The 13,165-nt window shown below is 49.3% G+C and overlaps 1 protein-coding gene across 4 annotated transcripts in view; it reads right to left on the bottom strand.

Moving 5' to 3' along the window:
- Positions 1–12,293, bottom strand: part of GATA6 (GATA binding protein 6) — a 30,568-nt gene extending 18,275 nt beyond the window's left edge. The window contains exons 1-4 of one of the 4 annotated variants that reach the window (XM_036418559.2): positions 12,063–12,293; positions 9,480–10,631; positions 4,340–4,506; positions 551–676 (exon numbers count right to left, since the gene is read on the bottom strand). In XM_036418559.2, the coding sequence (XP_036274452.1) occupies positions 551–676; positions 4,340–4,506; positions 9,480–10,593 (1,407 nt within the window). In that variant the 5' untranslated portion in view covers positions 10,594–10,631; positions 12,063–12,293. Of the gene's footprint in view, positions 1–550; positions 677–4,339; positions 4,507–9,479; positions 10,632–11,089; positions 11,174–12,062 lie in introns of those variants that run through there. The other 3 variants (XM_036418556.2, XM_036418558.1, XM_036418560.2) reach the window with 3 other exon arrangements.
- Between the last annotated feature and the right edge of the window lie 872 nt (positions 12,294–13,165).

The raw sequence follows: 13,165 nt of genomic DNA, 5'->3' as shown, positions 1-13,165 counted from the left end.
CCACTGAAAATTTTCATTCCATATAACTCATGTATTCTCTTCCTTCTACATATAGAAGATTATTTTCCTTTTTAAGAGATATATTTATAATATTTTGTGGTGTCCTTAAAATGAACTATAGAATCTTTCTAACTATAACTTTCAAATATGTAGATTATTCCTTTATATAAATATATTTTATTGCATTCAAGAATTAAGTTAATGTAAACTAGTTATGCATTTCTAGTTAGTTCCATGTTTTTCTTTTTTGCAGTTTTTTTTTTAAAGGGCTACTACCATTTTATCAATTCTAAAATATACATTTTTCACATTTCAGTATTCCTAATACTGCAATGTCTAACAACAAATGTGTGGCAGTTTAATTGACAGCATTTTTTGTTTCTTACTGCTATTTAAGATAATAGTTTAACATGTCATCATTAGCATGCATATAGACAATCAAATTTTCACTTTCACCCTCTTCTTCTTTGCTGACTTTTTTCTTAACTGAAACCATGTACAAACGATACTAAACAAACACATATACATAAGAGCAGAATACGTGGCGCACCCCATGGAGTTTCATGTAGAGTCCACAAGCATTGCACACAGGTTCGCCCTCGGCATTTCTGCGCCACAAAGTGGTGGTTGTGGTGTGACAGTTGGCACAGGACAAGCCAAGCCTCCGGGAAGAAGGCTAGAGAAAGCACAAGAAAATAAGCGTACAGTTGTAAGTGATTTTTATGTATATGTTATGTACATACGTCAATGTATCATGTCCCTGTCATCAACAAACATGAACCTGGTTATTAAAAATAAGAGGTCCCTTGAGAGAGAGAGAAAAAAAAACAAACTTAAATGTAATTAGACTGACCTTCCTGGACCAAGAAACTTAAGTTTTACAGTGTGCTCGATTCCACATATACATTTAATTTGTTCTGGAATATTAGTGTAGATTACAGAATAACCAAAACATGGTCATAACGCTGGCCAATAACTGCACCTACGGTAGTCAGAGGTCTGATATAAGGATTCTGAAATGCAACCGTAACTGCCTGCCAATATGTTAAGGGGCTTTCTTTGAGCAGTCTACACTTCACATAAAAACTGAAGATTATCAGCTCATCTTTAACAAGATTTGTGCAGAGGAACAAATCAGAAACTTTGGAAGAACCTACCTATTAACAGAAAAGGATTTTGGAAAATGTATAAAATATTTGTAAAGAAGTATATTTTTAATAGATTCCATAATTATCATGAGCAAATGCTGCCTGAATTTTTCATTTTTGCAAAAGATAAACAAATTTTATGGCATTGTTCTAATGCTGGCACTGCCTTCGATACAATGATACTAATATATGTTATTTACCCTGAAAGTATAATAATGAACTTTTGTTCACACAAAGGGTTAGATGTTATTATCAGAAGTCAACCCTTCATTACAGTCATTCTGGTTCCCACATTCCCTTTATGCTCATAACATCTTTAAAGGAACTTCATTTCCCCTACATTAGGTGTGGATAATAGAGAATGAGAATTTAACCCAGTATAAAGTTCCTCTCTAGAATGGCAAAAAATCTAAATTTGTTTTTAAATAACCTAGATAGGGCAATTAAAAAATGGTGTCATGACTTCTGAAGAAAAAAAAAAGCTATAGGAAAAATACAGGAAACAAAGCAAACTGAAGGTCAGAGAGTACGTGAGCTATACTAATTAATAATTTTTTTAAAAAGAAGTTATAAAGGAAAGTGCACCAAAAAAGGGAAAAATTGAGTATGTATTGAAAACTCAGATTAAAAAGGACAGAGATTTCCAAATCCTTTGGTGGCAAATTTAAAAGATACAAATGAATTTCTCATTTACAATTCACATCCTGTTGTATTACTTTAAGCATTACTCTTTACAGACAAGTTATAAAAACAAAGAGACACTGGTAAGCCTCTTAGCACTACAACATTTTAAGAAGTCAATGCTAAGAAAAAAATCAATTTGACTTTTGGTTGTAATCAATATGCTTAGCTTGGCTGACAGAAGAACTATTTGAGAAATTGCTTTGCTAAAATGATGAAAACATATAAAACCTTACACATTAGGGTTTCTTTCTTTCAGGTCAAAAGATAACAATTTCATAAATGCGCGATCAGAAAACTAGGGACAGAAAGGTCCCTTTTATAAACAGGTCATTTATGACAGTTTCCAGTGGAATTTGAGCCAATGTGAAGCAAACTTGTTATCAGAATTTGCCATTATAACAAAGAACTTTATGACTGTCAACTGCAGATCATGAGAGAAGCCAGTCCTCATAAACATGTGAAATGAAGGTGAGTGGGTTATAAAAGTTCCTTGTATAAAAGTTATGTTCATCATTGACAAGGAATTCAAGTTAACCATAAATCTTATTTTGCAATGTAATACAAGTTCAAATTCAGTGATTGGTTCTGTAACTGCTGGCTAAACAAACTTGGGTTGAACATTCTACCTCTGATAACTGAGGTAGGCCCATCAAAACCATAAATAAGAAGCCCACAAGGAGAACTAATTGATAGACACACCCTTCAATCCAGAGTCATTTATAACCCATTTATAGAGCGTATTGGCTGACCTTGGTTACTGCCAACACAGTTGCCACATAGCAGGGAAACTAATTGGTTCAGAGATGTTAAAAACTTTTTTTCTGGTTATTTTTACTTGTAAAAGCACAAAATAAATGGCACAATCTAAATATGAATGATACTAGATTAAATTTATAAGGCAACTTAGAACCAAAACGACTATTATACTAGTTGTGTGTGTGTGTGTTTTCATTTTGTTGGGTTTTTTTGTTTGTTTGTTTGTTTTTTGCTCCATCTGGTGAAAATGTTACTTTTCTGAGCTCAGCTATTTTTCAGCTCAATGTTCCTTTCCAAAAAAAAAATTAAATAATGATCAATTTCATAGTTAATATATAGGTTAACACATGAAAACAAAGAATTTTCTTGGAATATTTTCTAGCCATTACTTTTTTTCTTAATATCACGCATGTAGGAAAAATGAAAACCGTAGGGAGTCAGACACTGAAGTTACGGATGGCCTTTGAAGAACTTAAGCTGTGGGAGTTTGTAACAAGTTTAAGGCGCATACACTCATTAAATTAACCTTGGCCACTTTATTTTAAATGCATTAAAAACAAAACAACCATAAAACTAATTGCTTCTCCTTAAGGTGTCAGACTTACATTGTGATGCAATTTCACTCTAATCTGTTTAACACAAACAACATGCGTAGCATTTGTCCCTGCTAATTAGAGTATAACAATTAAATAAATTACTTGGATACTTAAGATGTCTGGCATCTAACTGTAAAGTATTTTACTTTGAAAGGTATTAGGAGTATGGGTGCTTGGCTAAACAAATGTTAGCCTTACAGTGGGGCTTATGAAAGCTTTATTTTTTTTCTAATCACCACAGTGGTAAATACCTTCTCCTAAAACACACACCACACACACACACACACACACACACACACACATACACAAAATATGACAAGAGATTGATCCCTGAAGAAAATCTGAATTCCCATATATTAAAACACAGGAAAACATATTCAGATTGGTGAAAATACTCAACTCGAGAAGAACACAGACTGCATGTTTCTCAAGTTCTGTGTAGTTATCTGAACAGCCAGATCTCAAAATAACAAAGGTTAGGGTAAGTAAATTTTCACCAGACTCAAGGGCAATCCAAAAGACGAGTGGAATTTGTGGCTAAACCCTGTCTCATTAGGGGAAGAGCTAAAAAGGACGCTGAAGTAGAAGGGATAAAATCAAAGAAACCGGGAATGAGGCAGTAGGGAGAAGGGGAGTGTGGGGACTGTTGTCATGTTCTGGTGTGGGTAGGGGATGGAGGATGGGGGAGAGGGAGAAAGATACTGTAAAGGATCATGGTTTTTTCAAGAATAAAATCCAAACCAGATCAGAGAACGAATAGAGAAAAAAAAAATCTTCCTTCACCTGCTCTGGGTCAGAATCCTGGGCCATTCTCTCCCTGGGTTACTGCCATCACAAATTTTGTGTGTTTCCTCCCAAAATTATTTCTGGTGCATTCTCAGACATATGAAGAGATATGTAACCATATATGTTTGTGCTTTAAAAAGTGATAGTACCCTACTTTCTTTTTTTCTTTCACCGAAGATGCCATTCCCTGTGTTAAACATGGGGGGAAGGCTGTTTGCATTCCAGCAGCCCAGCCCCGCGCTAGCAGACGGGGAAGGCAGGGTACACGTTGGAGCCCCTCGCTGGGACCAGGCGGGACCGGGCCTCCGCACGGGACCGGGCCTTCGGGCACCTGCCCGGTGCGGGCGGTGGGGGCGGCGCTGCACTCACCACGCGCTTCTGCGGCTTGATGAGGGGCCGGCTGAGGCCGTTCATCTTGCTGTAGAGGCCGCAGGCGTTGCACAGGTAGTGGCCGGTGCCGTCCCGCCGCCACAGCGGCGTCTGGATGGAGCCGCAGTTCACGCACTCGCGACTCTCGGGCAGGTCCTCCAGCAGGTCTGCGGGGAGAGCGAGACCAAAGGCGGTGAGACCGCGTGCAGAAGGCTCCCCGAAAACGCCCCCTCCTCCCCCGCTCCCCCCGAAGCTGGTGCTGAACACACCCGGCCTGCTTCCCCGCCCGTGCCTTCCTCCCCGGACCTTTCTGCTCAGTAATAGCCAAAGCCCCTGCGGCCCCGTGATGTCCCTCCGACCTGCTTCCCACTCTCTGCACCCTGGGCGCGCCCATAAAACACTAGGAAAATAGGAGACGGTACTGGAAGCCCACCCCGCGTCATCTGCCATCCACCACCAAGGACCTCAGGGTGGAGATGAGCTGTGGGGAGATCGATTTGGGTCCCCTGACCCCTTCTTTCTGGCTGTTCACAAGCTTTTCAAAACTGAAATCCATCATAATTACAGTGTGCCACTTGCCAAACCCGAGCCAAGCATGGGACCTGGACACGACCGGACCGCTGGCCCCTGCTCCAGTCCTCAGGCTCCCCGCACTCAGGGAGGAGTCTGCCTTACTCCTTTCATCTTCCTTTTTTCTTTTAGAAAGTATTTCCTGTATCTGCTCCTCTTTCTTTTCCCCAATAATAATAATAATAAAAAGACTATAGTGAAATTAGAAATACTGTTCTCGAGCACTTATACCATTTAATTGGAAAATGATTCCGTTAAAAAGTATTTCCTGTATCTGCTCCTCTTTCTTTTCCCCAATAATAATAATAATAAAAAGACTATAGTGAAATTAGAAATACTGTTCTCGAGCACTTACACCATTTAATTAGAAAATGATTCCGTTAAAAAGTATTTCCTGTATCTGCTCCTCTTTCTTTTCCTCAATAATAATTTTAAAAAAGGCTATAGTGAAATTAGAAATACTGTTCTCGAGCACTTACACCACTTAATTAGAAAATGATTCCGATCTCCCCAGGGGAAAATACACTAGCATTAATAAGCAGAGGTAAGTGTTAAATTTTGTTTTCATGCCACAAGGACCAAATAGTAAAATATTCAGATTTTAAAATGGTCTAATTGTTTCTACCTGCAAAATTTCTACAAACGGTTGCTATTTTATTGATTCAGAAAAATCACAAAGACCATCCCAGTGCTAAATAAAATTGTTTCCTCTTTTTCTACACTGAAATGTCAACTTATGCAATCTTTCTAAATTGTGTTTATGTCATTCTTACTTGGTTAGTTTTCAGAGTAACTAACTTAAAACTGCTATCTAAAACAATCTTAAGAATAAATGGTTGCAACATTTATTACTTACCCTAAACTGGTTAAATATGAATGAAGAAATATCTAAAATGAGATAAGTACTTATTAATTAAATAAGTACTTTTTATTAAATAGACTTTTTAAAACCATAAGTACTGCCAGTTTAGTGTTATTAATATTCTAGAGGGCTCAAATGTTCCAACTTGGCTTTCTTTAAGGATCATTTCTGAACCAATTTTTAAAGTAAATAAACATTACACTTCAGAGTTTTACTTGAAGACTATGTGAGCTATTGAGCCTTTCTTTTTTTATTACTATTATTTTTTATTGTTTGAAAGATTACAAATAGTAGTACATATGTCTCCTTTCTCCCCCCTTTTGGTCTCCCCTAGTCTCCCCTACCCACCCCCCATATGCCTTCACCTGCCCCCCTCCCCGGTGTCTTGTATCCATTGGTTATGTTTATATGCACGCATACATATTGAGCCTTTCTATTCCTCCCCATTCCTGTGCAGTTTACCATTCGTTTCTACGATTAACTATTTGTTATGAAGATATTTACGTGTGTCTTTGGCATAAAATACTTTTTAATTCCACTAATACTATTTACCCTACAAAACAAGTAGGTCCCCTTCCTCAAGAAACAACTTTAAAAGAAACTAGCATCCTGCATAACCTGAGTTCAAAGTTGTCATGGGGATACTGCAACTTACAACACATCACAAAGATTTATTCTTCGCTGCCCTAAAAGCCACCATTGACTACGGCAATCAGTAAAATGCTCAGGACTTCAAGGACACTGAAGTTAAACAGGGTATTTGTCTTTGTTGTTGACTTTAAAATGTTACCTATCAGAGCGGCCCTCAATAGAGGAGTGGGGCATTCCCTGGAGAACCCAGCCCTGTGCCTGGCCGCCTTCCCCAAGAGGGGGACAATACGGAGAAGACAGTGGGAACTCTCCAGGTAAACCTTTTTAGTCCTCTGAAGACCCAAAGACAAAACTTAAAGATCACTGTGGACTTAAACAAATATTAGTAAGTTTGCTTCTTTTTAGGTGAGTAAAATCTCATCTATCCTGACCTCTCCTCACTCCTCACCTAGCAGCTACAATCCTGTAACTGATTAAAGTAAGAAAAATGTTTTTAAATAAAAAAATTTAAATTCTGATGGCGCTGGAAGCCCCTTCCATCAATTTCTCCCTACACATCATTGTCTCTCCTAACATGGCTGCCTTGAGAGTCCCTGGAGAATGCAGACACAGGGGAGAAGGGTTCAGCCAGCAAGTGCAGTCCCAGAACCCTAAGAACGGAACACAGTTATCTGGAGTTTACGAGAGGGCTGGGCTTGGGGACTGAAGAGCCATGAGCACAACCCACTCACTCACTCACTACCAGAGCCAGGGAGAGAAGTATGGAGCAGGTTCTCAGAAACCTCCCCTGGGCAGGTTGTGAGAGCTCAGCACTCAGGTTTTAGCCCTCTTGTTTGCCCCCAGTCAATTAAAGAGTGCCTCCAGAAATGGTTTGTTTAAAAAAAAAAAAATCAAAGTGGAGAAGTGGGGAATTTAGCTGGAAGGAGGAGAGAGGCTGGGAGGTCCAGGTCTCTCTAGCAAGAGAACACCTGTGAGGACAAGCAAAGTTGGGGTTATTGGCCTCCGCCACGTCCAACTGGCTTATTCTCGCTCAGAAGTCCACCTTCTTAACAGACTGCATGCAAAAACCTGGGTGTTCCCAAACACCCATTTTTAGTTGTTTGGTTTTTTAAAATATACTTTGTGTCTACAGAACATTTTTCTAATTTTGCAGTGTCCTTTGCAGAAAGTAAAAATATTAGTGAAAGGATAGGCTAAGTTTACTGATTTTTTTTTTAAGAGAGAGAGAGAAACATGGATTTGTTGTTCCACTTATTGATGCATTCACTGGTTGCTTTCTTGTATATGCCTTGACCGAACCCAAAAACTTGTCATAAAGGGGTCTAATTGTTTCTATCTGCAAAATTGCCCAGCCAAAGCAGGATAGGCTAAATTTAAAATGAAAAAATAAAAAGAGAGGGGAAAAAATACTAATTTTCCTGCAATCATGCTTCGTTGCCTCTAAAAGGATTTTCCACACAGAACCAGTTACTTTAAACACTCCAGTTCTGTCTTTGGGACTACTTCTCTTTCTCGGTCCTGTGAAATGCTGGGAGACAACATGGAGATCACACGAAGATGTGTCATGGGACAGGCAGAGCCACACGACCTTGCCCCAACTGCAGCTGCACCCCCCCACCCACCCGACTCCCACATCCTCTCAGATTCCTGGCTAGCCTCCAGACTGACAAAACCCTCACACCCCTACAGCCATCCCCTTCCCATCCTTTGAAGAACCCTCCTCTCCCCTCTCTCTCCTCTGCAGAGCCAGGGCCCTATGCAGCTAAAAGGGCGGCAGTGCTGTGCTCTGAAGTCTCTACTCAAAAGAGCAAACCTGCAGGGGCCTTCACCCCCACCCAGTGATGATGGTCTCCAGAGCCCATCTCGCAGGGGAAGAAGAGGGAATTTTGAGACTGAAGTCTTAAGAGGCCAGTGGAGGAAGAGAACCTTGGCTTGCAGGCCACTAGAGTCTCCAACATGTCTTTTGAACAGGAACACGAGGTTGGCAATGTCTCCTTGATCCTAAGGGGACCCCTAGAAAACTTCCTGTCCCTAAATGGAAAGCTGAGGGGCTCAGACCTGGGGAGTGAAAGCACCAGGTAGAATGGTTTAAGCTCACCCGCCTCCTCTGACTCCCACAGATCCCTTCAAACAAACAAAGTTTTGTGTTAGGAGTCTGTCAGGCTATCAGGTGGGTTAGATATAAAGTGAGAGGGACCTGTGAAAGCACCAGAATGCTGAAGCTAACCTAAGCAGGCCAGGCGCAGCAGTTCACACCCTCCCCTGCTTCAGGGAACAAAACACTTCAAAATGAGCTCTTTCCAGGTATTCTGGCACTTGTGTTTTGTTTTTTCCCCCAGTCCACCCAAAAAAAAATTGCCCCAGCCACTGCCATGACAGTATAAGTGGGATTGGAAACTGAAAAATGGGTGGGCTGAACTGGAGAGGAAAACATGTAGGAGCCCCAGACACGGGCCTGGGCCTGAGGGCAAGCCAGAGCGTCCCCCACCAGCTTTCTCTCGGGACAGTCTAGTCACAAGGCTGACCAGCCCATGTGTCCCGTCTTCTTTCCTCACGGGTGGGAGTGTGGGTGTCCTTGTCTGGCCCACCTGGAGCCCTTTTAAACAGTCCTCTTGGGGAAAACACAGCTCCTCACCTTTGGAGAGGTGGGCTGAGTGGGCCTGTGAGAACAGGATGAATCCAGTGTCCAGCATTCTCCTAATTTTACCCCCAAAGGGAGTCTCTCATTCTTCCACTTGCACAAAACTAGTCTCCCAAGGGGCTCGGGCCCTGCCAGTTTCCTCCCGGGCTGATGCCTTCCTAGTACCCATCCCATTCACTACTCATCAAGTTCCTGGAGCTTCTCCAGGCGCCGAGGTATAAATATATACATATATATACATATATATACATACTGTCCATGCGCATCCTGTCTCTTTCGTGGAAAGGACCCAAGACACAATCCGAAACACAGAAGCACCGCAACAATGCTGCCACCGCATCAATCCAACTGCGGGCTGACTTTTGCCCTTCCCCCACACACACACACTCCCAGGACCCCCAAACACAGTGAAGTAGCTCTCTACACCCCAGTGCCCTGGGTCCCCCAACCCCCAGGCCGAGGAGCGCTACCCTTACCTGCGCTGGGGCCCCGCGGCACGGGGAGCGGGCCTCCGGCGCGGCCCTGCAGGCTGTGCAGCACCGGCGCCTCGAAGTGGCCGGCGGTCCAGGCGGAGGTCAGCGGCGCCCCCACGTAGGGCGAGTACGGGCTCGGGTGGTGGTGGTGGTGATGGTGGTGGTACGTCCCGTTCAGCGACCGCGACAGCGAGCCGTACTGGTGCTCCCGGCCGCCCATGGCGGCCAGGCCGCCGCCGCCGCCGCCCACGCCGCCCGCGCCCGCACCGCCGCCGCCGGCCGCCGCGTAGCCCCCGGGGTCCCGCGCCGCCGCGCCGTTGGCCATGGGCGGGCTGGCCGAGTAGGCGAAGCGCGCCGAGACCGAGCCGGCGCCGCCGGGCCCCGCGGCCCCGCCGCCCGCCGCGCCGCCCGCGCCGCCGCCGCCGTACGGGGGGCTGTCGGCCGAGGCCTGCGGCGGCCACCCGGGGTGCGCGCCCGCGCCGCCCGGGTGGTTGGCGGGCCCGCCGCCCGCGCCCTGCAGGTAGGGCAGGCCGGGCAGCATGGAGCCCACGCGCGTGGTGGGCACGTAGACCGGGGAGCTGGCCGCCGCCGCCGCCGCCGCGGCCGCCGCCGAGTGCACGAAGCCGCCGGGCGCGCCGTCGTAGGCGGCCGGGCCCTGGCCGGAGAGCGCGGCGAGGGTCTGGTACATCTCCTCGGGCTGCTCGGGCGCGAAGGGACTCAGCTTGGCGCCGCGGCTGGACCACAGCAGCTTGCTGGCGGTGGCGGCCTGATCGAGGTCAGCGAAGAGCAGGAGGTCCTCCCAGTTGGGCAGGGCGCTCCCTGGGCCGGGCACCCCGGGCGCCGCCGGAGGTCCGTGGGGAGTCCCGCCGAAGGGGTGCGAGGCGTAAGGGCTGAGCAGCAGCGACCGGGCCGGGGGTCCTGCCGCCGCCGCCTCCGTGTCGAGGAGCTGCGGCGTCCTGCAGTTGCCGAGGCCCCGGGAGCAGCAGGAGGAGGAAGAGGAGGAGATGGGGGAAGGCGGCGTGGAGGGCTCCCGCAAGGGAAAGGCTCCGGAGTCGCAATCCGCAGCCGAGGCCTCCAAGCGCTTGGACAGGCACCAGCCGCTGTCAGTCAAGGCCATCCACGGTCCTGCGGCCGCTGCACGCTGACTTCTAGCTTCTGCGGCGGACAGAGACAGGAGGAGACATTAAAAAAGGGTTCCCAAAGGCGCAGGCTGTCTGTCCCACATCTCACTCCCACTCCCTTTCCTAACTAATGAGATTCTCCAAAAGACCTCTTTTCTGACCCTGGGCTTGAGAGTTGGTAAATGAGAGGGGACTGTGGCCTGAGCAGCCGCCACCAATCCTTCCTAGATTGGTACCAACCGCCCTCCCAGGTCCGCCCTCCCAGGTCCGCTCACCCTCCCCGCAGCATCCTGCATCCTCGCGCGCGCCTGATCCCCGGGGTGACTGGCCAAGCGCCACCTCTCCCCACAGGGACTCCCTCCTGGCCGTTCCCACACAGAAATCACTTCTAAGGGGCGGCCTTACCCCGCCTCCCTGCGGGCGCCCTTCGCCCGGAATGCCTCCGTGGGAAGCCTGCCCCAGCTCGAAAATCACTAGCGCACGGATGGCAACCTGTTCCGAAAACGAAACCGCCGCGTCCTGGCGCAGCGGCTTTCCTCCCCAGAGCTCCCCGGACTGCGCGGACTTAGACGGAACGCAAAAGCCCCAGAGAAGGAAAAAAGAAAAAAAAAAATGCAGCTCAGCCCTGAGAAGGTGGGGCCTGGGGCGGGACGGCCGGCAGGCAGTCTCGGATCTTCCCGGCCCGAGGCGGTGCGGGGACGCCCGAGGGCCCGAGGCTCACGCCCAGCCAGCGTGCCCGCGGCCGCCCTGCACCGCACACACCTTACACGCGGCTCGCGTTCCCCGCCGGGCCACTCGCCCCGTCCCGCGGTCTCCTTCCCCGGCCGCGGAGAGAAAGGCCAGAGACCGTTCCCCCAGAATAGGACGTCCCGCCCGGGGTGGATCGGAGTTCAGAGCAGAGGAGAGGGGCGTGAGGCCGCCCCGGAGAGGAAGACATCCCAAAGGAGGGAGAGAGAGGGTGAGAGAGAGGGAGGGAGGGAGGGAGGGAGAGGGAGGGAAGGGGAGAGAGAAAAGGAAAGACACGGGGGGGGGGGGGGTAGAGGGAGACTAAGGCAGCCCGGGCAGGCCCACTCCGGGCCGCCTCGCCAAAGCGCTCGGGCGCATCGGACATAGCCACGTTACAGTGCGCGCTCACAGAGCCAGACCCGGGCCGGAGAGCCAGAAAGGAGCCTCTCCGCCCGCCCGACCGGGGCTCCCGCCCCTTCGCGCCGAGATAACCCGGAGATAAGGCCGCGCGCAGATAAGGGCTTCGGAGAGAGAGGAAGAGACCTCAGAAGTGGGTACGCGGTGTCCCCGTAGCCTGGGAGCCGCTACGGCCGGGAGGGGAGAGGGAGACAACCTCTGAACCGCCGCCCGCGGGCCGCCAAGCCGCGGCGGCCCACGACGGGAAGGGAGGGAGAGGGAAGGGGAGAGCAGAACACGAGCAGGAAAAAAAAAAGAAAAAGAAAAAGAAAAGTAGCCGAACCTCGGGTGGGAGCGGAACAGCATGGAGAACGGCCGCGGCGGAGGGTGCTCCCGAGCGAGCGCGGAGAGGCCGAGGGCGCCGACCGGCGAGCGCGAGTCCGGGGTGTGCGCGGCGCGGCGCGGCCGGGGAATAAGAAGGAGAGAGGAGGCGCCTCTTACCGCTGCGCCGGGAAACTGCAGCCCGCGCTCCTGATTGGACTCCCGAGCCCTAAACAAACAGCGCGCGCCGAAGGGTGCCAGGCTGCGGGTCGGAACTGCGCTGTGCGAGCAGCTGGGCGCTGGAGGTGAATAGGAGGAGAGGAGGAGAGAGGGAGGGGACAAGGGGAGGGGAAAAAGGAGGGTGGGGAGGGGATAGGGGCTGGCGGGGGAAGGGGAGGGGAGGGGAGCGCGCCGCCCCGGCAGACAATGAGCGCTACGCAGCCCGCGGGTGTGAGCTCAGCCAGCAGCACGGTCCTGGAGTGGGGGCGAGTGCATCCAGGGGGCGCCGAGCCCGGGGCCGCCGCCGGGGGAGGGGTGGACGTGGCCCAACTCCAGACCCGGCGGCAGGCGACTCACAGCCAACCTTCCCTAGGCGGAGCGCTTTCCCCCGCCCCCCGTTACGCGCGCACTCACGGGGCAGGGGGGTACTGGCACCGGAGGGACTGGCTGCGCGCAGCTCCGCGCTGCCACCGCCGTGGGAGGGAGGCGCCAGCTCCCGGGTCAGGGCGCCCCCAGAGAGAGGGGGAGGGGGAGGGAAGAGGGAGGGAGAGGGGGAAGTTTGCTCCGCTGGCCTTCCCCGATCCTCCCTCCACGTCAGAGGAGCTGCTTGCTCTACATTCGCGTGTGATCGACCTTAAACTTTCCCCCGACCGACCGACCTCTCTCCTCTAGACCCCGGAGTTCACAGGGTCGTGCTGGCCCTCGGGGTGGAGGCTTCCTTGATGTGGGGAAGAAGGAACACGGGTGCCCAGCTCCCCATCTGGGCTCTGATTTTTAGAAATACATTACATTCTTAGGAAGTCTCGGGATGTTCACGTCGGCACTCCTCCGCTAGCCCTTGGGACCTTTCGTTGGGGTCGTGGTGTACCCACGTTAGTCAGTCAATGAGGTGCACAGGGTGGGAAA

This window comes from Pipistrellus kuhlii, unplaced genomic scaffold, assembly GCF_014108245.1.
Source record: "Pipistrellus kuhlii isolate mPipKuh1 unplaced genomic scaffold, mPipKuh1.p scaffold_m20_p_6, whole genome shotgun sequence".
NCBI classification, from domain to species: domain Eukaryota; kingdom Metazoa; phylum Chordata; class Mammalia; order Chiroptera; family Vespertilionidae; genus Pipistrellus; species Pipistrellus kuhlii.
The sequence above is the reverse complement of the archived record's forward strand: the minus strand, read 5'-3'. Positions and strand labels throughout refer to the sequence as shown.